This window comes from Podarcis filfolensis, assembly GCF_964270895.1.
Source record: "Podarcis filfolensis genome assembly, chromosome: 12".
NCBI classification, from domain to species: Eukaryota; Metazoa; Chordata; class Lepidosauria; order Squamata; family Lacertidae; genus Podarcis; species Podarcis filfolensis.
Genome location: NC_139614.1, coordinates 27145093 through 27170288, shown reverse-complemented (window position 1 = coordinate 27170288; position 25196 = coordinate 27145093). Strand labels below are relative to the sequence as shown.

At 39.3% G+C, this 25196-nt stretch overlaps 1 protein-coding gene across 4 annotated transcripts in view; it reads right to left on the bottom strand.

Moving 5' to 3' along the window:
- Nucleotides 1-25196, bottom strand: part of AGMO (alkylglycerol monooxygenase) — a 117523-nt gene that overhangs the window by 69474 nt on the left and 22853 nt on the right. For all 4 annotated transcript variants that reach the window (XM_083578746.1, XM_083578748.1, XM_083578747.1 and 1 more), the window contains exons 4-5: nucleotides 2577-2680; nucleotides 406-501 (exon numbers count right to left, since the gene is read on the bottom strand). In XM_083578746.1, coding sequence (XP_083434872.1) covers nucleotides 406-501; nucleotides 2577-2680 — 200 coding nt within the window. The remainder of the gene's footprint in view (nucleotides 1-405; nucleotides 502-2576; nucleotides 2681-25196) is intronic.

Sequence of the window (25196 nt, the reverse complement as noted above, 5' to 3'; positions counted from 1 at the left end):
GGCCAACACCAAAATTTGGTCATGATTTTAGATCATTAACAAAATGATCTGATGATCATTGAAAATATTTTCATTGATATGTCTTTCTCAGATATAAAGTCTATCTGTGCTGCAGCAATTAAAATAAAAAGTGTAAAAATATAGTACTAAAATAGTACTTTGTTTTGATATGCTGAAGTTAAAATATTTTAAAGTAATTGGGACCAAATGGCCTGTGTGTGTGTGTGTGTGTGTGTGAGAGAGAGAGAGAGAGAGAGAGAGAGAGAGAGGAATAAAAAGGAGCATATGTTTCTCTTTAAAGAAATCAGAAAAATACTTCTGTTACACAATAAATCAGCTACTAGTAGATTTCCAAGACACAGTTCCAGACTAAGAGCTTAGGCACTGCTAAAGATCCAAAATTACCTCTGTATGTATCCAGAACTGGTAAAGGAGATTAAACTGGAGATGAACAGCACACACTGAGGGAGGAATAAAGAGAGCCATGGGCAAGTAGAATATCTGAAAATTAAGGAAGACAAGTTAACAAATGGATCTACCAAATTATAATAGACATAATTTTATTCATTTAATAAAAGAATTATGGGAAACTCCACATTCAAGACATGCCTGAGATGACAAAGATAGAAGAAGCCAGCAAAGAGAAAATGTACCCATTGCAATTCCCTTGGTTGCTATTCTGGTTATTAGATACATACCATCATACTCTGAAATATGCTTTCTTGAAACTTAGTATGGATAAAGATGTGCTATAACTAAAATGGTTGCCACGTTTCATTATTTTAAATTGCTTAACTCAATTGTTCCCTTCATTGCTGTTCTGCCATGGAACTGCTAACCAGCCAAAACTCTAAGGGTGAATTCCTAGTGGATTGGAAATGTCCACAATATTTTTCCAGCTATTCATGTGTCTCCACTCAATTAATGTCATCAGGTAAAAATCTGAAAAGTTCAATGACAGAAAAGTCAGCAGCTGGGTTTGTATCCAACCAAGTCTTATTTCACTGCACTTGTAACAGAAAGAGGTTCTAAGTAAAGAATTTAGGAAGGTATTCTAGTGAGATGCAAAATGCTTAAATCACAGCACATTGCTTTTTTCCAAAAGCACGAAAAAGGCTGTGGCAATTCTAATTAGTTTCCATTTTGGCATGGCCAAATTTATCTAAAACAAGAACCACTGTCACATTTCAACTGGATCCGTTTGAACATGGCAGGCTACCCATCACTGGAGACCACAAACATTTGCTATGAAACAGAAGCCAGAGATCTCCTATTAGTTAACTATTATTTTGTAAAATCTTCTAATGTCATTCTTCATTAGTTTGATTGCAAGTCTCACAAACAGTCAACAGTGCTGTTACATACTATTTGCTTATATATAGTGACCACAAAAACAGTTAATTCTATTTTTTATAAATCTAAACGGCAGAATTTTCAAAGTAAGTAGTAAATTATGTTAAATAGTTAAGAGAAATTATGCACCCTGATGTAGGACAAAGAAATGAAACCCAGGTTGCAATTCTTTGCAGCCTGGGAATTCTATATGGGAATAAATTCATTTGAACTTAGTGGGGAGTTACATCAGAGTGAACACACATAGGATCGGGCTCCATATGTCTTTAAACCTCAGAGAGGATAAAAAAAACCCTCACACCTCAATTTACTGTTTTCTGAGCCATTTTTCAGGGGCAACCCCAACATCAGAAGCTCAGAGCCAGGTGAGGAGAACAGACGTTTGCGTCCACAATCACTTCACACTTTTTAAAATGCATTCTGCATACTGTGACATCACAGCAAAGATCCTTCCTCTGCACATGGTCAGTAACAACCATAAATTTTGGCTGGTGATCAAGGCTAGGTTCAAGTCTGGTTTTGTAGCCATGTATTAATACCTTTTTAGTTACATTTTAAAAGTAAAGTTCACTTCTTTAATTTAGGTGACTTACAGTGTGTGAATTGGCAGCACCAAGCACCTGAACAGTGTAGCAACTACAGTCCCTAATCCAGTGCTAGGACTCACATGCACAGCCCTGACTATTTGTTATGGGCATCCACTCATGCTATTAACACAGAAGCACAACACACTATAAATGTCCCAACCAACCAAAGGAACTTTAGAGCAAAGGAACTTAAGAGCAAAGCCTCCTTCCTACATGTAGATATCACTTCCTAGATTGGGGTGAAATATAAGAATTTTGCTTGCCTGTCAAGGTAGTTTTGTGACATTTTATTTAGAACACATACACATAATATATATATAGGCTTTCAATGTGATTTAAAACAATTCTCTTTATATAAAAATCAATTAATTCATTAATTCATTTTAGTTAATAGAAATGTTACAATTGCACTTAAGTATCAAATTCATTTTATTTACTTATGTGAAATATATTAATCTTTAAGATATAGAGAAAGTAGAATCCACATGGAAGTTTAAAGTAAATAAAGCACTTTACTAAATAATTACTTTTTGAAAAAAGCTTAAGTCATAGATTTGATATCCCTAAAGTTGATGACTGACACACATGTTTAGCCATTATTTTATTGCACAACAGTGTAACTTTTATGCAACATACCCAAGATGCATACTTCTGCAGGACAGATTGCCTTAATGCTGTGAATAAATTATAGTCCTCAGAACTGTGATGAGCTTGGTGTCCTGCCCACAATAAATTAATCTCTGAAAAGACAAATAATTCATGTGAGCCCTGGAATAGAGAACAAAGCATTTTGTTCCTATAATCAAGTAACTATCACAATTAATAAAAATTAGCATGTGATACACATATTTCAGAAATTATAATGATGGTGATTAATTAAATTTACCAGTATATCCCACCCTTCTTCTCAAAGGAGCCAAGAGCAGTAAACAAAGGACATTGTATGGAACTGACCTCCTGAGAAGGTGGTATCTGCAGGGGGTGATCACCTGCGGAGGACAGTGATTGATTGGTAATGTAAGATGTGAGATCATTTTTTCAGTTATCATAGTCAATAGGTGGAAACTCCATGGAGCTGAGGACACCTCCATCCCGCCCACAGATTATGTGGGAACAGAGCGAAGCTGCTCCCGATCTTGAGGGGGTGGGCCTTATAAGGCCTCCCCGCAGTGGCAGTGAACCTTTCAGCCTCCTCCCAATGCACATGATGTCACATGTGTGTGTCATAAATGTAATGTCTCATGCAAATAATGAGCCCTCCCCCCAATGTTGGGAGGAACTCGGTGTCTCTGTCCTGGTCCCATTTTATACATCAAAATCAGCTAATTCCAGAACCTCTTTAGACATTCTCTCAGGATCATAGGATATCTACACCTAGGAAAATGACTGAGGCTACAATCCTATGCATTGAACACCCATTGAATAAATCAATATTTACTTTTGAGGAAATGCTCATATAATTGCAATCAAACAATATAATTGCAAAGAAACAATCACCCTGCCCAAGTGCCTTGATAATTCAAATGACCTATGTAGGAACAGCTCACAATTAAGTGGCTCCCACATGATTGAGAGAATATCTAATGGACCCCTCAGTGGGGGTTAATATAAGTGAGAAAAGTTACCTATTTAAAGAGCTGAAGTAATACATACAGAAATAAACTGTAAAGGGAGGAAATTGGGAGGGTTTTCAGGACATATTTTAAGAGAAATTGGAAGAGTGTGCGCGCAGTTAGATACAATCTTCTTTATCAGTAAAGATAAGCTAAATAAGAGTAAGTGTCTTATTATGTAGAAATGCTTTATTTGTAATCTTTCATTCCCTATCGTTCCCTGAACATAATATTGCTGTCTAGGGTTATCATGAGAATTTTACACTTTTTGCATAATAATAATAATAATAATAATAATAATAATAATAATAATAATAATTTTACTTATATCCTACCCATCTGGCTGGGTTTCCTCAGCCACTCTAGGAGGCTTCCAGCAGAATATAAAAATGTAATAAAATGTCAAACTTTAAAAACTTCCCAATACAGGACTACCTTCAGATGTCTTCTAAAAGTTGTGTAGTTCTTTATCTCCTTGACATCTGATGGGAGGGCATTCCACAGGGAGGGCGCTACCACCAAGAAGGCCCTTTGCCTGGTTCCCTGTAACTTCACTTCTCACAGTGAGGGAACTTCCAGAAGAACCTTGGAGGTGCTCCTTAGTGTCCGGGCTGAATGATGGGGGTTGTTAATTTATTTGGTTTATTTCCATTCTTAAGTGTGATGGTGAAGGAGGTCAGAAGCCCTGAGCTGATGATTAAATGCCTGGTTGGTTGATCAAGGCCTCCATTCCTATAATTAGTAGAATTATAGTTTTTCAATAGTAGGAGACAGGGAAGCAGGCAGCCACCAATCAGCAGCCATGCATATGCATACTGATTGTCTCTATGTCCCTTGCCTCACTATCAATAGCCAAAATATATCAGGACACTGTCTTCTTTAAAATAGTCTAGGTGGCCTGGTTGCTATGAATTTTAGATATCTATGTCTATTTTGAGACAGTTTTGAGAAGGAATTTGGCAAGAAGAACTGCAAAGACAAAGTCTTTCATGGCCATCAGATGTGTAGCCTGAGGCTCTGTGGAGTGTCTTGAACTCATCATTAACGTGAAAGTGGGTGGTGGAGTCTAGTAGTTGTCTTGTTAAAGTTAAACAAATCTTAGGTCACCTGTGTTTCAAAGAATGAAGTTTACATAAATCTGCTGATAATGTGAAAGTTGACTGGATGGCAGCCAGATGAACTCTACTTAGTAACAATGGGAAGGTAAACTTTTGTTGAAACGATTAAGCAAGTAACATTTGGCAAAAATTGGGATCTTGTTCACTATATAAGTATATGATTATAAACATCAATGCTGTGGTATCTTCTACTGCCAAAAGTATATTAGGAGTGATGATTAACCCGTTAGATCAAATTTACCAAATCCAATATGTTAATGAATCTTCAGGTCATTCATTCCAAGACACCAGAGAAATTGCAAACTACTTGTAAGTTAGATATTAGCATATGACAGCCAACAAATTATGACCTGCTAATAATATAGGATGCAACTTAAATTATCCCAGACTGTATCCTGAGCTCCTCAAAATCCTCACATCAGCTATACTGAAAAACTATTATTTAACTGACCCATCAGGAAAATATCCCTAACATGCAACCTGAGAAATCGTTTTTGAGAATTCATCTTCTCTTGAAGCACTCAGTATCTTAAACCAATTCTTCAGGGAAATGAGTATCTTAATCCACCCTTCCTAATGAGTGCACTAGGGGATGAGTTATTCATGCAAACTACAATACTGTGCAATAATTTGTATTTGAAATACTTCCTAGGACCATGACAGAAGCTAAATGAGTGGACAAAAAAGTCTAAAAAGGGTGGAGGTTAAAGATCTGTCTCCTTAGTTGTTTTAAAAGCATATACTTCCTATCACAAACTGTGTGTAACACAAACCTTGACTCAATGAGATACAGCTGTACAAACACAGTAACTGGATCTTGCTTCTTTCCCTCAGTCATTGTGAAAAGTTCAAGTAAGAGAATCCATGATGATTTTTACATTGTACATTCATTTAACTTAAGGTTAAATGGTATTCAAAAAGAATTACTAGAAGTCCATTTTATTACTAGCAAGTATTCAATTAAAGAGTGAGAAACCAGTGAGAGCAATGCCGAATCATGTTCTTCGTCTTAAATACATCAAACAGTCAGCTGTGGAAATGAGTGATTTAAAAAACATAGCCCAGAATTCTTGCACAGGTGGGACAGAACTATGTGCACACAGAGCCTCTGATTGCTATTTTTACAGAAAAAGGTTCCTACTGCCTAAGAGGAAACCCATTGATCAATGAGAATAGTCATCAAAACTTCCACTCCTGCACCTTATAAACTGATTTCCACCTTATAAACAGATAGTTATTGTTTGATTAAAATATATACCAAGGTGGACTTGTCTTTTAAAAGCTAATTTTAAAGACCTATTTCCGAGAGAAGAATTTGCAAAAGCAACCAATAAAGGCCAGTATGACTTCCTTGAGTTTAGAAAGTTAACTGTAATACAAGCTCTTGTTTTAAGATAAACAGTTTAATTACATTGGGAGCAGATGTGGTTTCATGGAAAATGCTAGTACTGTATATTGTTGTCTATACATATATATTAGATCTATTTTCATTTTGAAATATATGCCAAGTGTCGAGTTGTAAATGTAGACAGAAACACTAATGGTTAGCCTAAGGACTATAGACCATGTCCTATTTGAAAAATGAAATTAAAAAAAAAAATCCATTGGGCTCTTACTGGCAGGATAAATAATGATGTTAATCAAATATATTGACAGTGTGAGCTAAACCAAAGTTTCGGGGGCCACTAGGTGGCGCATCAGAAGATGGCTGACAATAACATCTCTCCAACCCACATGAGGTAATTTGGAGGCTATGATGGGGGTAATTAGCCTCCTTAACCCCCCCCCCAGGATTGTGGGGGGGATGGCCCTTGCCTGCTGTGCCCTATACCACCCCCGAATTTGTGGGGGTGGGGGCACTAGGCACAAAGCCCTCCTGTGGGATTCCGGCACTCCTGGACGCCGTCCCTGATTCGCGCCGCTAGTTGCAAGCATCTTCAAAAGAAACAATTTGGACGAGATAAATTGCACATGCTTCAAGGAAAAAGGGGAGTAAAGACTGCTGACAAAAGAGATCTCTGATAACAAGACAAGAATAAAATATGAGAAGATACATCAAGATACGGTATGACTGAGGGGGGAGGGGGGAAAAAACCTGCCTTCCTTTTTCTTATGTGATTTAACAAGAATCCCCTCCCCTAATGAGTCAGAAACTAAGGACTTAAGCTGTGGATTTAAGGCTGTGTGGAGATAAACTTTCAAACCAAAGCAATGTTTCAAGATGAAGCTGGAAAACTAAGAGTTTTGGAATGACGCAGTTAAAAATGCCGTCGCCATTTTGGGAGGCATTGTTGGAGCTCTTGGGCAGTGGCGTAGCGTGGGTTGTCAGCATCCGGGGCAAGGCAAGTAATTTGCGCCCCCTAACCCATGGATTTGCGCCCCCTAACCCATGGATTAACACCCCCTAACCCCCAGATGTTGCACCCGGTGCGGCCGGCCCCCCCCTGCACCCCCACGCTACGCCACTGCTCTTGGGTCTGGGAGGAGAAAGAGAGAAATAGAGTTGTTTACATATCGTGGATCAACTTCTCGGTGGGACTTAAGAGCGACAAATGCCAAATTTATGATGGAAAGAGCGATGTTATCTACGAAGGAGATATATGGAAACCATCTGGACTTAGTGGAGGAACGGGAAATCCACACAGGATTATTATTTTGCTTATCGGCTTAAGGAGACTAACAGAAGAGATCGTAAAGGAAAAATAGAAATTATATGAACAAGATATGATGTGGAAACACCAAGATAAGACTGGATAGAATTATGAATTTTGTTTGGACTGATTGGGACTGATTTGGACATTAACGCAGTAATAAGAAGATGATCTGAATCCCCCTTTGGATCTTGAAGTATGGGTTCCCCCAACAAAATTTAAAAATTTGGCTTTGTAATTTGTAATTTATGTGATGTGATTTAATTTGATGTGATTGGCCAGTTAATAAAAATTATTTATAAAAACAAAAACAAAGTTTCACTCTGCTCTGTATTTGCAATGTAGAATTCCTTTCTAAAAAGAAAGAGTTAATATTAAGTAATGAATGAAGAGCAATAATCATGCCTAGAAGAACTGGAACAGTCACACTCACTGCTGGTCAGCCCTGAACACAGGTGGCAGCCTGTTTTATCTATTACTACAAAATATACAGCTGTAGCCAACACATTGTAAAATACAAAAGGTGTCTCTACAAGGATGGAAAGCACACCAGTGTCAATCAACTAACATAACTTATTATCCCCATGATCAAAAACAAAAATAAAAACGTTGAATCTAGGGAAGAGGAATTTAAGCAAACTAAAAACACACTTTTTTTCCAGCAAGACAAAGGAAGTAGCTACACGGCTGCAAACTACAACATAATTTCATTAACATTTCCATTATACTATTTTCAACTTAAAGTTGTCCACGATTACAAATGTTACACATGGTTAAAGACTCAATTTCAAATACCTTTTTTCCATAATAGTTTTCCTTTAACAAATGAACTAAAAAGTCACATGCAGAATCCAGATACACTAGCCGCATAAATCTCTTCTCTTCTCTTCTCTTCTCTTCTCTTCTCTTCTCTTCTCTTCTCTTCTCTCTCCTTAATAATGGTCAGCCAGTCATTGAAAATTAAATTACTGGCATGCACCAGAGCCTAAATAACTTGGAACCATCATATTTAAAGGGCTGCCTTCTCCTACAAAAACCTGCCCGAACTCCAAGATCTGCTACTAGAGCACTTCTCTGGATGTCCCAACTTTCAGAGATGAGAGCGGCACTAGGTTTGAAGGAGTCTTTGGCATACTACCCTGAAGAGTCCCCCATTCCATTGTTTGTATTAAAATGTTGCTAAGTATGTCACTTTTGAGATGCAGTATCAGAAATCAACTGATACATTCTTAAATAAAAAGAAACCAAGTAACTTTAAATTTCTTGTTTCTCATTTCTGCTCCTTCAGTATCCAGTGTGTTAATATTTTTATCCGGCCCTCAACTGAAACAAGTAGTCAGAAGTCAACCCCAGAGGGTAACTTGAACCAGAACACACCAAAGTTGTTCCTCCTTTTTTGTTGCAATAAAAGAAAAATTTTATGGGAGAGTTTGCCAAGATATCCCACTTGCCAGCTTTTGTGTTAATGACTGCTAGAGATAAGGCACTTGGTAGGTTCAGGTAGGAGGCTGGCGGTAGTAAAGGATAAGGGTTGAAATCCATTGTGATCCAATGCCAATTGTTGGCTTCTCCCCATATCCTCAGTTTAAGGTCTGGAGCTGCACATAAATGTATCATATTGACATAGCTTGCCCTTAAATGCTTTTAACACATCTGCATAATGTTAAAGGAAAAATGTATCAATATATGAACCATTTTAGGGAAAATTGGCAATTTACTGATTTTTCTTTCTCTAATTTGATTTTTCCATTCATTCTCATTCCCATCACTCAAAAATTAAAAACCTTGTGTGGTCTGAAAATGATTCAGTGAGTGGGCTAACTTAGGATCAAATAGAAAAATCAGGGAATATGTTCCCAGGATATACATGCCAAGAACTATAGCAAGCTAGTGCAAAACCTGCCTCAAAGATATGTACGTGTGCCAGAAACCCCTGCCTGATCTTCTGCCATACCATCTGAATAGCAAAGCAATCACTCCCACAGAGAAGATCCACAAGCATTCTAGAAATTCAAAACAAAAACCATTGATCTGAGGCAATGTGGGAAGAAATCTCCAAAGCAAAAAGTAGTACAGACCTCGTCCAGGAAAAATAGAGACAGCCAAGCCCTCCTGTAGTAAAATCTCAAGGTATCTTGTACACAGCCTATGTTAAGAGAGTGTAATCCATATTGATTTTGCCCTTCAAGTCTACAACAGTTTTATTTTTTAAGTAATACATATTCATGCTTTTTAAAGTGAAACATGTCCAAAAAGCCACATTATTTCAATAGGATTTTGATTTGTTTGTATTAGTTAGTAAGCATCATATTGAGGCTCAGGGGGTGGGATATTTGTGATGGGTGAGCTTGACTAGATATCACCATAGACAAATTTGGAAACGAAACAAATTCTTTTTTGCACAATTGGAAATAACTCACTTCCTTTTCTATCCACCGTAAGGCTCTAAAAAGCACCCCTCTAGCAAAGTCAAGACTGTGACGAAGACAGAAGTGCTCAAGAGAGCTTTTCCCACTCACTTCGTTGCCCAACTGTAACACAACAGCCCTGCAGTGCTGCCAGCGGGCTTTACTCTCCAGCAGTTACTGCCACCACCCTCCCAATTACTCTTTCTGCCCCAGATGGAAAGGAACCTGGGATGCACTAAAGCAGTGCCCTAGCACTCAGTTCAACTTGCACCTTTGTGGTTCATTTGGAGTGTAGTGGAAGCATTCACTCTCTCCGAGTCCCTCCCAGACCTCAGAAGAGTGTGGTTGTAATTCCAATCCAAAATTCCCAGTAGCATGAATGCCAAGTGTTTAGGCATGTAGGGATCCAAAAACTCTGAGACTGGCAACCATATACACAGCCAAATTAGGAAACTTTTTTAGAGGGGAAGCAGAAGGTCAAAACATAATATAAAATAAACCTGAACACTGTGGCTCTAAAACTGAACTTGCTTATTCACTACACTCGTTGTTCAAGTTTACTCACAAAGAATCACCAAGGCTGGTCAGCTTCATAGAAGATTCCAGCTTGGAACCCTGGTTCTCTAAAGGGACCTGGATACCCTGATGTTGGGAGATACATTCCCCTCTCATTGGGTGGGGAACCTTGCCTCTTTCTCCTGTTGTTCTTCAGGTAGGCATTTTAAGTACCCATTTTAAATATGAAGAGCCTTGGCAGGAGACATGCGACATCTTGACTTAGAGAAATCGTGGGCAGCTCAGACCTTTCTTCACAAAGACTTCATCCACCGATTTGCTAGGTGATTACCTTTCATAGCTACCCCTGTGAAAACTGGGCTTGGGAGCAAAAGCCAACCTATGTTTGGGAACCCTCTTTTACCATGCGTCTTCCATGGACCAGTGTTCCTAGTGACAGTTCTTTAGCACTGGTAAGTCAGAAAGCCTTCTCTTATTTGGCATTTAATAAAAAAGAGCGAAGAATTTCAGGGCTTCTAATGATCTCCTCTTCTTTGAGACAATCATCACCAAAGCCACCAAAATTTCCTGAAGAATTTTGGTAGCATCTCTGGCCTGTCTGTCCATCCATCTTCACAAACATCAATTCTTCTATCACACTCCAACATTTTGTTTTATAATACTGAAGCACGGAGCAATTGAGAAGTAGAAAGACAGGAAGCTGCTTATAGTGAGTCCGACCACTGGTGCCTCTAACTCAGTACTATCCATATTGACGGGCAGTGGCTCTCCAGGGTTTCAGACTGGGGGGTCTCTGCCAGCCCTATTTGGAGATGCTGGGGGTTGAAACCAGGGCCTCCTTTATGTAAAGGAGATGTCCTGCCACTGAGTTACAGCCCCATCCCTTGGAAAGGGGGCAGGCAGGCAGGTTTGTGCAGTGACAGAGCACAGGGAGCCACGTAGCCTTCCCTTCCTTGCTCCTTTCTTGCTCAACCTAGGAGCACACCATTGCTGAACCTAGGAGCACACCATGCCAACCCAGGTGGCATCTAGGAAAGGGAAATAAGAAAGGTGGCTTTGTACAGTGCATGAGGACATCTTCCTACTCGTGACCCAAGTTCAACACATTAGCCCTAGCATGCACAAGGAAAGATGAAACACACTCTTGGAGCAGAAGGAACAGGACAAGGAGAATTCCAAATCCCAGCCAGCCAATTCTGAGCTAAAAGGACCAATGGTCCCACTCAATATGCAGCTGCTTCTTACGTCCCTGAATTGAAGTCGAGAAGAACAGAGACAAGGCAGGAATAGGGTCCCTCCCACACAAATGTCCCTAACCTACACATGTATTTTAAAAAGATCGCAAGCACTTAAAATTAAAAACACATAACCAGACAACAACTGATGAAGGAATCTGTTTTAATTTCCTATGGGTGAACAACTGCAGGCAAAGCATGCAGCTTCTCCCTTCTGGGAGAAGCCACTTCAAAACATGTTACTCACATGCTGAGAAGAACATTGTTCCCATTGCTGGACAAAACTGAATGAAACCAAACTAAACAAACAGGAGACAAGCTTCCCTGCAACACCTCAAACCCTTACTAAGAGTTTAAAGTAGCAGCCTCAGATGCTATGAAATCAGAAGCCCATGTAGACACAATAGCACTCTGATGCTACTTTTGCAGCTGGGCTGCTGCTCCTCTACTAGTCCAAGAATACATTTCCATAGACTAATATCAACAGCAAAGCCAACATTTAAAGAAATCAAAGCATTTTTTACATTGTGGAGTGCATACATTTATAACTCAAGTTGCGTTAATAAAAATCTGAAATGTCACTGGGAGAATATATTTCGTTCTGAAAGGATCTGAAGAGGAAACAACTGGAATGAGAATGAAAGGGAGAAGATAATTCTCCTTTTGTCCTTTTTTTTTGTAAAGGGTTCTTATTTTCCTGTGTTCTGGGCTGTCTCTATAAAGATTGATGTTTGGTGTCACTGCTAGGAAGTGCAAACTGTTCAGCTTCATTGCAAACTATGTCCTCATCCTCCTGCTCTGCTGGATACCACATACTTTGGCAGCTGATATTCAGATGGGAAACACTTTTAATGGCAAGAATGGTTGCCAGTGAAACCTTTTCCCACAATGTCCAAAATTCTGAATGTGCATACATTAAAGGGGAACATTAAAGTTAGAGTACGCCAAGAGTAAACAAATAAAATAAATAAAAAAAATGCAGATATTAACTAAGGTATGTTGATATTACTTCTACAAACTCAAAAAGAGAATAAAAATAAAAGACAATTGGTCAACCATATACTTAATAAGAAGTTTTGGTCAGGATCTAGAAAACCATCTGACCAAGTTTTACATCCCAACTAGCAGCGTTCGAAACTCCCATCGTTGTAGATGCATTTTGCGACAGGGAATTTCATTAATGTGAGCAGTTTCTGAGCCCTGGGCGCAGTACTGAGCCTAAGATTTCAGATTAAAACTGCCACTGCTGAAAGAAAAGGAGGTGCTTTTTCTGCCTCCCCACTTCCAGCCACTCCGTGAAGACTGGAGAAGGGACCCTCAAAAGATTTTAGCTGCAGTTCATTCATTTTCAGTTTTGTATTTTTGTTCTAAAAATTGTGCCTAGGTTTGAGGTGCCATTTAATTTCTAGCTTTCATATCTCAGTTTCTAACACCACCATCTGGGTTCCCATATCTACTTTGAACATCATCCCCACATATCATGGGGAAAGTGGCTTTCAAAGGTCGTTTGCAATTTGGGTCAAGGGCCCACTGTTTTAAAGGTTGTGTTAAGTCCCATTGCAAATACCTAAGCTGATGGACACACCTAATGCAACTCTTCAAATCTTGGCTTGTGTGTTTAAAATTGTGTCTGTTTAGTTTACATGTATTTTTAAAAGAAAGGCTATTTACATACCACTTTCTTTGCATAGAAATTTCACTTCAAGTGTATGTATGGATAGAAAAAATAGACAAGCTTATTTTGTAGGAGATGCAACCCCCCTCAATCCCCTGAATTTTAATATGGGGGTGGGGAGGGGAGAACGGCTTATGCTTTTCCCACAATTTAAGCCAAGGGAACTCATTGTGTTGAAGGACATACTGTATTGCAAGGGGAAAATATGGCACATAGCAAACAACACAGTCTATTCTGAATATTCATAGTAAGTATCTGAAACACGAATATGAGATGGATAATTAAATCAAGGAGGTATCCAATTGAGGAAATGTTTTAGTAATTGGTGACTTCAGTCATGCTAACATAGACTGGGTATGTGTGCATTCTGGTCATGATTTGCCCTAGAACAGCTGGTGACCTTGAACCTAATATCAAGTGGGACACAGGACCTGGTATTGGATGTAAATAATATTGAATTAATTAGTTCTATCATATTCAGTATATATGAAAACGAACAATTGCCAAGGAAGTCCGACAGTCACATTCGACTTCAAAAGAGAGAACTTCCCCAAAATGAGGGTAAAAGGGAAGTTGATAGCGAAAGTAAAGAGTAACAAATCTCTCCAGAATGCTTGGGAGTTGCTCATAACCACAATAACAGAAGCTTGTCTCGAATGTGGAAAATACCACTGAGGCAAAGAGGATGCTAATATGATTAACAAGCAAAGTCAATGAAGCGATTAGAGACAAGGCGGCTTCCTACAGAAAATGAAGAATAAAAAGAACACAAACTTTGGCAAAAGAAATGCCACGACCATTGTCCACTATCACCAAGTATTCATTTGAATGCTTCCGGGGCAATTTGTTTGCTTGCTATGCCTTAGTTCTTGACTTATTGCAATACCAACTGAGCAATTTCTAATCCCCCAATCATATACCCTTTAAATCACACACATATTTTTCTCAATTTGGTCTCCACACAAGCAGTAATATAGTAAAAAAAATAAAAATCAGAGAACAAAGATGGCTGAATTTTTCTGTGATTCTTACAGAGTGGTAGTAAAAAAAAATGCAGTAAGGGTGGAATCCTAACCCAACTTACCTGGAAGTAAGCATCATTGATTTATATGGGACCTACTGCTGAGTAGACATGGTTAGCAAGGGATTTCTGGCTAACCTGGTAATGCACATAGGAGCATAGGAAGCTACCTTATACTGAATCAGACCATTGGTGCATCATGCTCAGTAATGTCTATACTGACTAGCAGTGGCTCTTCAGGGTTTCAGTGAAGAATCTCTCTAAGCCCTACCTGGAGATGTCAGGAATGAACCTAGGACTGCAGATGCTCTACCAGTGAACTGTGGGCCTTCCCCAATTATATAAATGGCATCATTTTTATAATCAGCTTCTAATGAAAGTAATGGCACTGGTGTACCAATGAAATCTTGTACATAATGGTAAATTTTGTGTGTCTGTGTATATAACGTTTTTTAGGGGGGGGGAGCGGGGAGTTTGAGAACCCTGGCAAATAATGCACTATTGTTTTCAGCTTCTTCTCTTCTCTACTCCCACACTGGAATTCTCTAGTTTCCTTTTTGCATCTTGTTAACCCGTCCTATAAATCCTTTGACTACGGACTCTAACTTACTGTGTGTCAGGTCCTGACCTAGAAAATACTAGGCCTGAAGCATTGAGAATACTTTTATTGCCATTAACAGATGACAATAAATCTCACGACATCTAAAGTATCAACCTAGACGGCAAGAATAAGCCAATGATTATAAATGTGTTCAGGAAAGATGACCTGAGTGCCTTGGATCTAGGGGTGGAGATGGAAAGAGGCAGCCTATGCAGGTGTTTGAGATTAGAATAAGATGAAATAATACTGGCAAGTATAGTAAATGGCCTTTCGCTGTTACCAATATTTTTAATGTTCTTATTCAGCTGCGAAAAGTTACAACTAATTTATCTGTTGACAATTTCTGACTCAAATTACAAGAGATCAGTGCTCTGACTTCCACTTCCTATCAAGTGTACTCTAGTTAAAACATAAATAATGCACCACTGCAAAAGGGAAAGAAGAAACCTTACACTTATAACACAAATGATTGTGTTCTTCGATTGATATATCTCCGCAACAAAAAATAAAAAGTTTTGCTTCTTGAATACAATATGTTAAGTCATGACTAACACAAGTCACAGAAATGTCATGACACATAACTCTCCATCTTTACCAATCAAGCTGAAATTTGTCCATCTGTCATGGGCCACTGATGACAAAGGATGCAAATTTAACTTAAGTGTCACAATTTCAAATCTGTAGGAAAATATGCTCCCAAACATCTTTCAAAAGGCAACAGACAAAGTGTATCAGGATTACTTCACATTTGTCTAAGTCAGGGGTTCCCAAACTGTAGTCCGTGGACCAGTGGTCTGTGAGCTTTATTCAGGTGGTCCGCGACAGATCTGAATATGTGGCTGAAGACAGGTGATGGCACAGCTATCATATTAAATAATAAAACATATGTTGTAGATATTTTTCCACATTTTTTATGCTATTTTTGTGATAGACACATGACATGAGAAAACTTGGTATACTAATTTGTATAACATTTTTCTTGTTTACAAAACCTAATAAAAAATTAAAAAAATAAATATTCATTTTGATTTTTAACTGTATTTTCCCCCCTTTTTTATTTCTTATATTGGTGCCAGATCCAACCCTCTTCCTCCTGCTTCCCTGGTTTATTTTCTTCCTCTTATTCCAATTCAACACATAATAAATCTGATACTACTCTGATTTTGACCACATACACAATAAATTATTGGGTGGGATGTTTAGCATATTTTAGTTCTAGTCATTGTCCCACCCCACCCCTCCACTCAGATGAGCTACCAATAAGACACCATGCCATTGAATGGGATCAAATCAGGCCACAACTTTATTGACTACAGATGAAGAGGTTTGGCATACACAATGGGTAATCATTTATTTATTGTCTGCCTGCCGGAAATGACATCAGGGTCAACCCAGCAGTGGAGATTCCTATGACTTACATCAAATAGGGGGATCCCCGCAGGGATCGCCACCTCTAGAAGTGCTGAGGCCCAAGCTGCCATCTGGGCAAACGAACAGAAGCAACTCCTTCATGGATCCCTTTAACAGGATACCCAGTTTCTGGAGCGGAAAGTGAGGGTACAACCCCCACTGATTTTGACCACATACACAATCAATTAGTTGGTAGGATATTTGGCAGATTTTAGTTCTAGTCATTCTATAGGCATTATCTAAAGACAGAAAGCAGAAAAAACCCTCCTTAAACAGCTTCTTATAAGCTATTTAATACAACCGTTAGGGATGCAATCCTGTGCATACTTACCTGGGACTAAGCCCCACTGAAAACAGTGTGATTTACTTCCAAGTAAGCATGCATAGGATTGCACTGTTATCTTAGAATCCTTATTTCTGGCCAGGAGCAGTGGAACTGAGCAGAGTGTCAGAGCCAGTGTCACATCAGAAGTCCTACCACTCATATCAGCCAGGGTAGGAGGAGAAAGACAGGGGTGTATTTTGTTAAGATTCCTGCTCCATGATTGCAGTCATGAGATTGTTGTATGTTTTCATTCCACAGTGAGAAGTGGAAGAGACAGGATGTTTGTGTTACTGTGTTCTTTGAAGTGGGATTATTGTCCTTTGTTCTCTCTCTTTGCTGTCTGGTGGGAAAGAGAAAGGAGCTAAGTCAGAATGCTCTGAGTGTTTTATATGTAAATAAAGTAGATTAGCCAAAATGCTGAGTTGCTGAGGTCTGTTACGCAAACTGCAAAGACTCTGCGGATCCATGAGTGTGCTGATGTCTGTTGGCATCAGTCGCTGTGATGTTCGGGCAGAAGAAAGCTTTTGAAGCTCCCGAACGATCGACCAGAAGGGAGAGAACATGCCAGTCGGGAAGTCCTACCATGAGTTGGCTAGGCTGACCCCTGTGAAGGGTGCAGGCCCAGGGGGGCACAAAAACTGTACCACCACTGTTGCTCGGCGTGCCTAGGAGTCTGTGAAAATCAACAAAAAGCTAACTTTTTGAGTTTCTTGTCCATGGTCTCTCCTGGCTTCAGAATCACCAATACAGCTCCTTGCCAAGGGTGCAGGAAAGCCTGTGTATGCCTCTGGGGGAAGGGGCAGTGAAACTGCTGGTTTTCAGCATGCCAGTACAGGCTGGTGCAGGAGAGAGGCCTGAAGCTGAAGAAGCTGAGCACCCAGCACTGGAAAAGTGAGATTCCCTATTTACAAAGCGAAGCCTCTGCCACATCCTAACTCCCTCCAGTGGGCTGAATTGGAGGTTAGAACTGCTCTGCTTATTCACCACACAGCTGTACTTATAAGGATGGCTTGTAATACATGTGGGACTAACCCATGCAATGAAGAAATTGCAATTATTATTTCAGAGACCTTTTGTTTTTCAATACATTTCCTCATCCACTCAAAGTAACACTTCTTTGGAAACACCATTCCATTATGAATGCAAAGGCATTGTGCATTTACAACTTTATTTCCTCAAGCCGCATCAGTGTTGTTTGGTGTGGGACATGGGTGGCGCTGTGGTCTAAACCACTCAGCTTCTTAGGCTTGCTGATTGGAAGGTTGGCAGTTAGAATCTGCGCAATGGGGTGAGCTCCTGTTGCTCTGTCCCAGCTTCTACCAACCTAGCAGTTCGAAAGCATACCAGTTCAAGTAGATAAATAGGAACCGCTGTGGCAGGAATGTAAATTGCATTTCTGTGCACTCTGACACTTGTCACAGTCCTCCATGTGCCAGTAGCAGTTTAGTCATGCTGGCCACATGACCCAGAAAGCTGTCTGTGAACAAGCGCTGCTCCCTAGGCCTGAAAAAGAGAGATGAGCGCCATACCCTATAGTCACCTTTAACTGGACTTAACTGTCCAGGGGTCCTTTACCTTTACCTTGTTTGGTGTACCATATAGCACACAAAATAATAACTTTACACAATATCTATCCATCATTTTCTCGTGGCAGTTTCAACTGAATCTTTGCACACTATTTCCACTCTATCTCTTTTAAAACTTGACTAATGTTTGTGAAATAGGAAACAGAAGTGAATTCCAAAAGCTTAATATACTAGGAGAATACTGTGGCCAACATTTTCCAAGTGTGGGAAAAATTCCACAGCAATTTGTATGAACCTTGGTCCATAGCAGAATATTATTAGCACATTTATAATACAAATCAAAGTCATGGGAATGTGTCATTCTGAATATTTATTCATATTTCAGCATGACTACATTTCCTATGCAAAGGCTAGGTTCCCTGAAATATCATCACCATTAAAGAGACAATCCATTAACCAAAAAGGCATGAGCCTCAGCAGTGGTAAAAAAAAGAAGACCTGTATGGGAATATCCATGATATGCAAAGCAGCATTATTAATACAGGCAACTTCCTGTTTCTGTGGGGGGTTGCATTCCGGGTCATTGCATACATAGACTGTGTATAAGCCCACCCCACCACATTTTTGGGCCACTTCCAGGTCCATGGTGATGCATGCATGTGCAATCACGCACACATTGGACCCAAGTAAAATGGTCGCTGCTTTTACTTCATAACACAGTATCACATCACAGAAACAACTATTAATTTCTAAAGTAACAGGTGCTAGATCAACCATGCTTGGAAATCATGCCCTATGCCCCTTACCTTAAAGAGCGCCATGTCCCTATATAGAGCTATAAGATCACTTATGTCATCTGGGGAAATTATATTTGTGGTACTATACTGAAAACAGACATTTTATGCGTATTTTTGTTTTAACAATACTGTTTTATGTTTCTGTGTTGTACAACGGTCACAGTTTTTTAAAACATTGAACATTTTATAAAAGTTTTAAATAAATAAGTAATCCCAGAAAGATGGTGTTAGTGGTAGGAAAAGCACTCCACACACACACTTTTCATTTTCAAATCACAGTCTAAGTATTGAACATGAATTTTAGGGTTAAGGGCATTCCTGGGATCTTGGGCTGAGACTTTGAGATCTGAGATACACAAAACACACACCTAAATACGTTAGTAGGACTGCAATGTTCCTGCCGAGCTATTCAGGCTATCTTGCTGAGAGAGGAGTTGAAATTAAGGAGCCAATAGTTCATATTATATGCTAGGAAAATATTTGCAGTGCACATACCACAGAATGCTCCTGCTCCCCTTCATTTTAATTCTTTGTCCAGCCAAAACTCTCAGCTATGATGAAGAAGTAAGCAGGAAGGTTGCCTCATTTGTGGTGCTTTCAAGTAGGATTTAAGACTTCGAGGGCAACCCAGAAGAGTGAGTTCCTAAGCGAGGCCAATTCCCCCCTTTCAAAAATAGTTAAAACAAATGAACTTAACAATTCTCAGAGGAAGAAAATAATGGGGGTTCGATTACACTGGCTGGGAAGAAGAGTATAAACAGATTGGTGCTCATGGTGTACTGCCAAGAAGAAAGAGATGATGCTGAGGCATCAAAATTTTAAGAGGAAAAAAGAAAAACATTCACAAGAGAGTCTCTGTGCCTTTCACTATTGTGCATCTTGCTGAAAATAACTGAGAAAAATTTGAGGACAATGGGACAGCCCAGACATCACTTCAGTTCACTTCTTTCTTGCAAAATATTTGAATGCATTTTATTGTTCCACCAAGAAAATTAACTGGTGTTATGAGGACTTCCTTGCTTGTGGTGCCCTCATTTGGAATTACCTTTCTGAGAAACTTGCCCAGTTTCTACTTTGATATCCACTTGACACTGGACAAAGTCTTGAAAAAATAAATCCCCAGCATTTCAAGAAAATTAGTTCATTTTAATTGTTCTATGGTTCCTGTCAAGGTTTATCAAATGGATGTTGCTATTTTATCACTGAGGTTTACTACACTGCAATATTTTTACATGCTGGCTGTGGCCTTAAACTGAAGGGAGACTCATAATCTCTCATAATTTTAAAGGCAAATAAGGGATTGCCCTATTCCCAAATCATTGCATAAACAAAATGCCAAGTTTTCAAGAAATCTTGCCTATGTCTGTTTCATCCCCTGTCACCACTCACATTTTCCATCCCTTCTGTTCCATGGTCATTCACAGAATGCTAATCAGATAGCAGAGTAAGACAGCACACATCAGACAAAGAGTGCTTCAAGAAACAGGTTTTAGAGAGGTATAAGGCAGACTAGGGAGAAACATGTGCGCAAGCAGACAAGCCAGCTGAACCAGCATGCTAGTTTGGAAAAGCCATTTCCCCACTCCATAAGGTGATTGGCGGCAGTCAGAGGTTTTCAATAGTTATTTCCCACTTCATGAAGACACCCCCCCCAGCTTGCTACAGCTGTCTAGCATTGCAACTAAAACAATTAACAGTATAATCTATACTGTTACCATTAACCATCCTATATTTTTATCATTGTTTGTGAATGTCCAAGACTCACAGAAACAGACAGTCACAGACACAGCCTTCGTCATCTCTGCAACAACTCTGTGAGGTAGGTAAGTATTATTATCTCCATTACTAAATTTAAATGTACAGTGGATGCTTGGGTTGCGAATGTGATCCATGCAGGATGCACGTTCCCAACCTAAGTGCGATTCAGCACTTCTGTGCATGCGCAACAGCCGAAACCTGGAAGTAATCCATTCTGGTACTTCCAGGTTTCGGTGGTCCGCAACCCAAAAAAACACAACCTGAAGCGTCTGTAACCCGAGGTATGACTGTATTAAGACTGAGCTAGTATACTGAGCACACCAAGCCCATGGAGGTAAAACAACCGGTAGTTTAATTCCTTATTTATTGACAATGCATGAATAACAGCAGCTCCTGAGATGCACTAAGCACACACAAACATGCTTCTAGTGGCTAGGTAGCCCCTCCTTAGGCTTGTGCTCTGAGCTGGACTGTAGGAGCAACAGGTGGCCATTCCTACACCCCAAACTTAAGTATGCTTCCCTAATAGCATGAGTGCAATCAACCTGCAACTTCTCCTACATTGAAGTTGTCGCTGTGCCTGTATCAGTCTCTGGCCCCGCTACCTCTTCCACCCATTCCTCAGAACCCTGACAGTTCCTGACAGTCAGAGACAGTCAGGTATCACACCAAGCCATAGTTTGCACTAAGCATACCTTACAACGCAAATCACAATGTGAACTTGTAAGGTAAACCATGGAAGCTGCTAGTTAGTTATCACTTTCTGTCTGGTCAGCAATTTAGGTGCAGTGGTCCCTGAAGGAGCAGCAGAAAAAGCTTTAAATTATGTTTTGTCAATTCAGGTAACACACAAAACCATAGTTAATCTTCCTTAACTATTGTTTGACATGATGTCAAAACTGTCTAGGGGCATTCAGCAAATTCACAGCTGAGGAAAGATTTGAAGCAGAAACCTCCTTGCTCAGAGTTCATATTCAGTCTACAATGTGATGCTCACTTTTCTTGAAAAGGAATGCCACTAATGTCACAAAACTTACTTCTGAAAAAACACACCCAGGGGTGGGGTGGAAAATGTTGGACTGGTAATTCAAAAATGTCACTTAGAAAAATGTGCAGGCGCTGCCCCTTTCAGAAGACAAATGGTCCAATTCTAGTGAGGGAAAGATAAATATACCTAGTAATAACCAGTATAATGTTTAATTACTTGTCACAAGAGAAAAGCTGGTAAATTGGCACTTTGCCATCACATGCCTTGTGGAAAAACATGTACAAATAATATTGAACATTCAGGTAGGCAAATAAACAATTGTCCTAGATTTACCATAGCAAGTTCTACTGCCTTCACTTTGATTAATAGTCAAAGGTTTTAATATTAACTATTCTACCACAAATACAGTACCTTTTTCATCTATGAGAAAAAAGTATTTTTGCCAAAGACTATGCATCCATCAACTTTGGCCAGTGGCTCAGCTGTGTTGCTCTCTGGGCAAGGATAGCCTCACTACTGTTGTCTATGCTCTGGTAACCTCTAGTTTAGGTTACTGCAATATGTTACACGTAGGGCTGCCTCTGAAGATGGTTTGGAAACTTCAGCTGCCACTTAGTTTCTAGGCCCAATTCAAAGTATTGGTTTTGACCTATAAACCCCTAAGTGGCTCAGGACCACAATACCTCAAGGACTGCCTCTTTCCATATAAACCAACCTGGACTTTGCCATCATCATCCCTTCTTTGTGTGCCTCCTCCACAAGACGTCAAAAGGCAGCAACATGAGAAAGGCCTCTTCTGTGGTGGCTCCCTATTTGTGGAATGCTCTCCCCAGGGAGGCTCGCCTGCTGCCTTCATTACACATCTTTAGGTGTCAGGTGAGAATGTTTCTCTTCAACCAGGCGTTTGGCTGATTAACATTACACGGCTTTTATAAAGTGTTCATTGAAGAGGTGTTATTGGTTTCTTCTTGTTTTTGTTTTATTATGTATTTTGTATTCTCATTTTGTATTTATCTGTTGTGAGCCATCCTGGTTCATCTTCTGATGAAGGACGCTATACAAATTTAACAAATAATAGTAATAATAACAATTATATGCAATTAGCAATGTACATATAGTAGATACATGTGTTTTCTAAAAGCAGCTGTGTCGTCTAGTGTCTCAGTCTAGTAAGAATAATTTATTCATTCAAACAAGTTTCTACGCAGAGGTGCAAATCATCACCTAGGTGATTTGAAGTGTGCGATGAGATGAAGGAGATGATTCCATCACTTGGCATTATAGGTCTGGATTATGCAAGTCCCATATAGTTGGCACTGTCAAAGATAATACCACTTATTTTTGGCAGTCGTGGTCTGGTTACTGTCATCTCCTTTCATACAAACAATGGCTTGTAAATAATTGAGATGTTCATCTAATTAATTGTATTGTATAATTTTAACATTACTCCAGAGCTAAGAAATAATTCAAGTTAATTGTTCTTATATATTTTTTCTGTTGACATGAATATTGTAAATGTTACATGCTTCCTGAATTTTGAATTGAGAGAGGGACATTGACTCCAAAGAAGGCAATCCATGCTCACTCCAGCAGCACATATACTAAAACAGGAATGATACAGCAGTAGAGTCTCTCAATAGACACCTTTGGAATATTTTTTTAAAGTGCAAGATGTAACTATTTAGCTGACAATGAATTTTTAAACAAACAAGCAAACACGAAGTAAAAGAAATTGCTTATTGCTATTTATTTTTTAAAAAATAAAAATGCTCTTGAAAAAAGGATCTTAAAAGAAATGCTTGGCAAAACAGACTGTAAAGTTTAGCACATGTGAGCAATATGTGTACTAGCTGTTGACTTTCAGTCTGCTGAGTGACTTAAAGATCTTGTCACCAGTACAGTCAATGGGGTGCAAAAGCCTGAGGAATGTGATGCTTCAACTGAGCCAAGCAAAACAACCAATGGATTTTGGGACTCTGGTCACATCACAGAGTATCAACACAAATGGCAACGCTGCTTGGTGTCCTGTGCCAATTTTTAAAGCCAGGTTCACGAGTTCAGTTTTTTAAAATTTTTATTTACTTAAGTCTCAATTGTTTCCTTTATGCTAAGATGCTATGCTTTAAGAACTTAATTTTTCATAATGGGTCTACTAGCACAGTCAAGCTGATCTGTTTAAAAATGGGTTAAATCCCTTTGGCTTTAGAGGACTAACCTGCATGAATCCAAGCAGTTTGGCTTAACTGGTCTGTCTGATTACAAGATGCATAAATAACATGAAGGGCTCTTCTTGGTTGTTTAATTGTTTAAAAGATGAGCAACACAGCAGAAAAACCCTGTGGACATATGGCTTCTTATTAGGGCTGAAATGTTTAGTTGATTCATTGGTTAAATTGACTGACTTTAAAACATTTTTACCAAGTAAATTAATTGGACAGCAAATTTAATACAAGTAACTTATAAAAACTGCAAATAGCAAGAACCATTTTAGGAGTCAGTTTTAATTATTACATATGCAAAAGGAATGTCATCTAAGAGGTCCTCCTCAGAGAAAGTTCTCCATTCCACCTCCCTAGGCTGCAGAGTGCCATATGGAGAATCTCAAGGTCCCTGCTAGAGGTTGACAGTAAACTCTCCATAGAGAGTTTTTTCGGCAGTTTCCCCATAGTAAACACAACATATGCTCTAGCTCTTATGCAACAGCCTTAATGTAGACACCCCAGTAGCACGTATTTATTGGGTTTATTCAGTATGTTAATTATTATTATTTCTTGCATCTATATTCAATTTTTACTGCTCCAGATCCCTGCTTTAAAATTCTCAAGCATAAATACAGTTTGGCAGCTCCTGGGCTGCTGGGAGGAGACTGGGACGAGGGAAGTCAAATATCTCCCTCATTCTTCCCAGCCCTGACCCAGCTCCTGGGCTGCTGGGTGGAAACTGGGGCACAAGGAGGGTGCCTGGTGACCCCCTCAATATTGGGGGGGTGCCCTGACACTACGTCACATATGCTTTTCACATATCTGCTGTTAAATGGCAGCAATAGAGGAGCATGATCAGGACTGTGATATGCAGGGAAGGGAAATTTAATTCTTTCCTCACAACAGATTCCCAATGAAAATAGCTCCTCAGGCTTTTATTGGCACCCAACAGCTCACCTGTATAAATTGGGGGTGGGGGGAACCACTTTTTAAAAATCCCCACCAAAATACACAACATGTGATTCCATATCACTTTTCATCTAGTTTGGTCCTAAATCCTCCAAAACAAAACTACCGGGACTAAAAAGAAAAAGAAAAAGCTAAATAAATTAATCTGTCATTAAACTTGCATGCATAAAATGCAAATGCTCTTCACATTCATACATTTGCAAAATGAGTGAAGAGACAAAAAATAAAAGTAAAAACAAATGGATTACAGAATCCTTCCTGATACATTGTTAAAACTTTGGTGTATTTCCAGAAGTTAGGTTTCTCAGTTGAGAACATGAAGAGCAATACAAAAGACCCGCATAAAGACAAACTGAATTAGGAAAGGAGGACAGAAATCTGCAATTACCACAAAATGCACTCACACCCATCACAAAGGACTAGTGTCCTTTTTGCAAGCTAAAG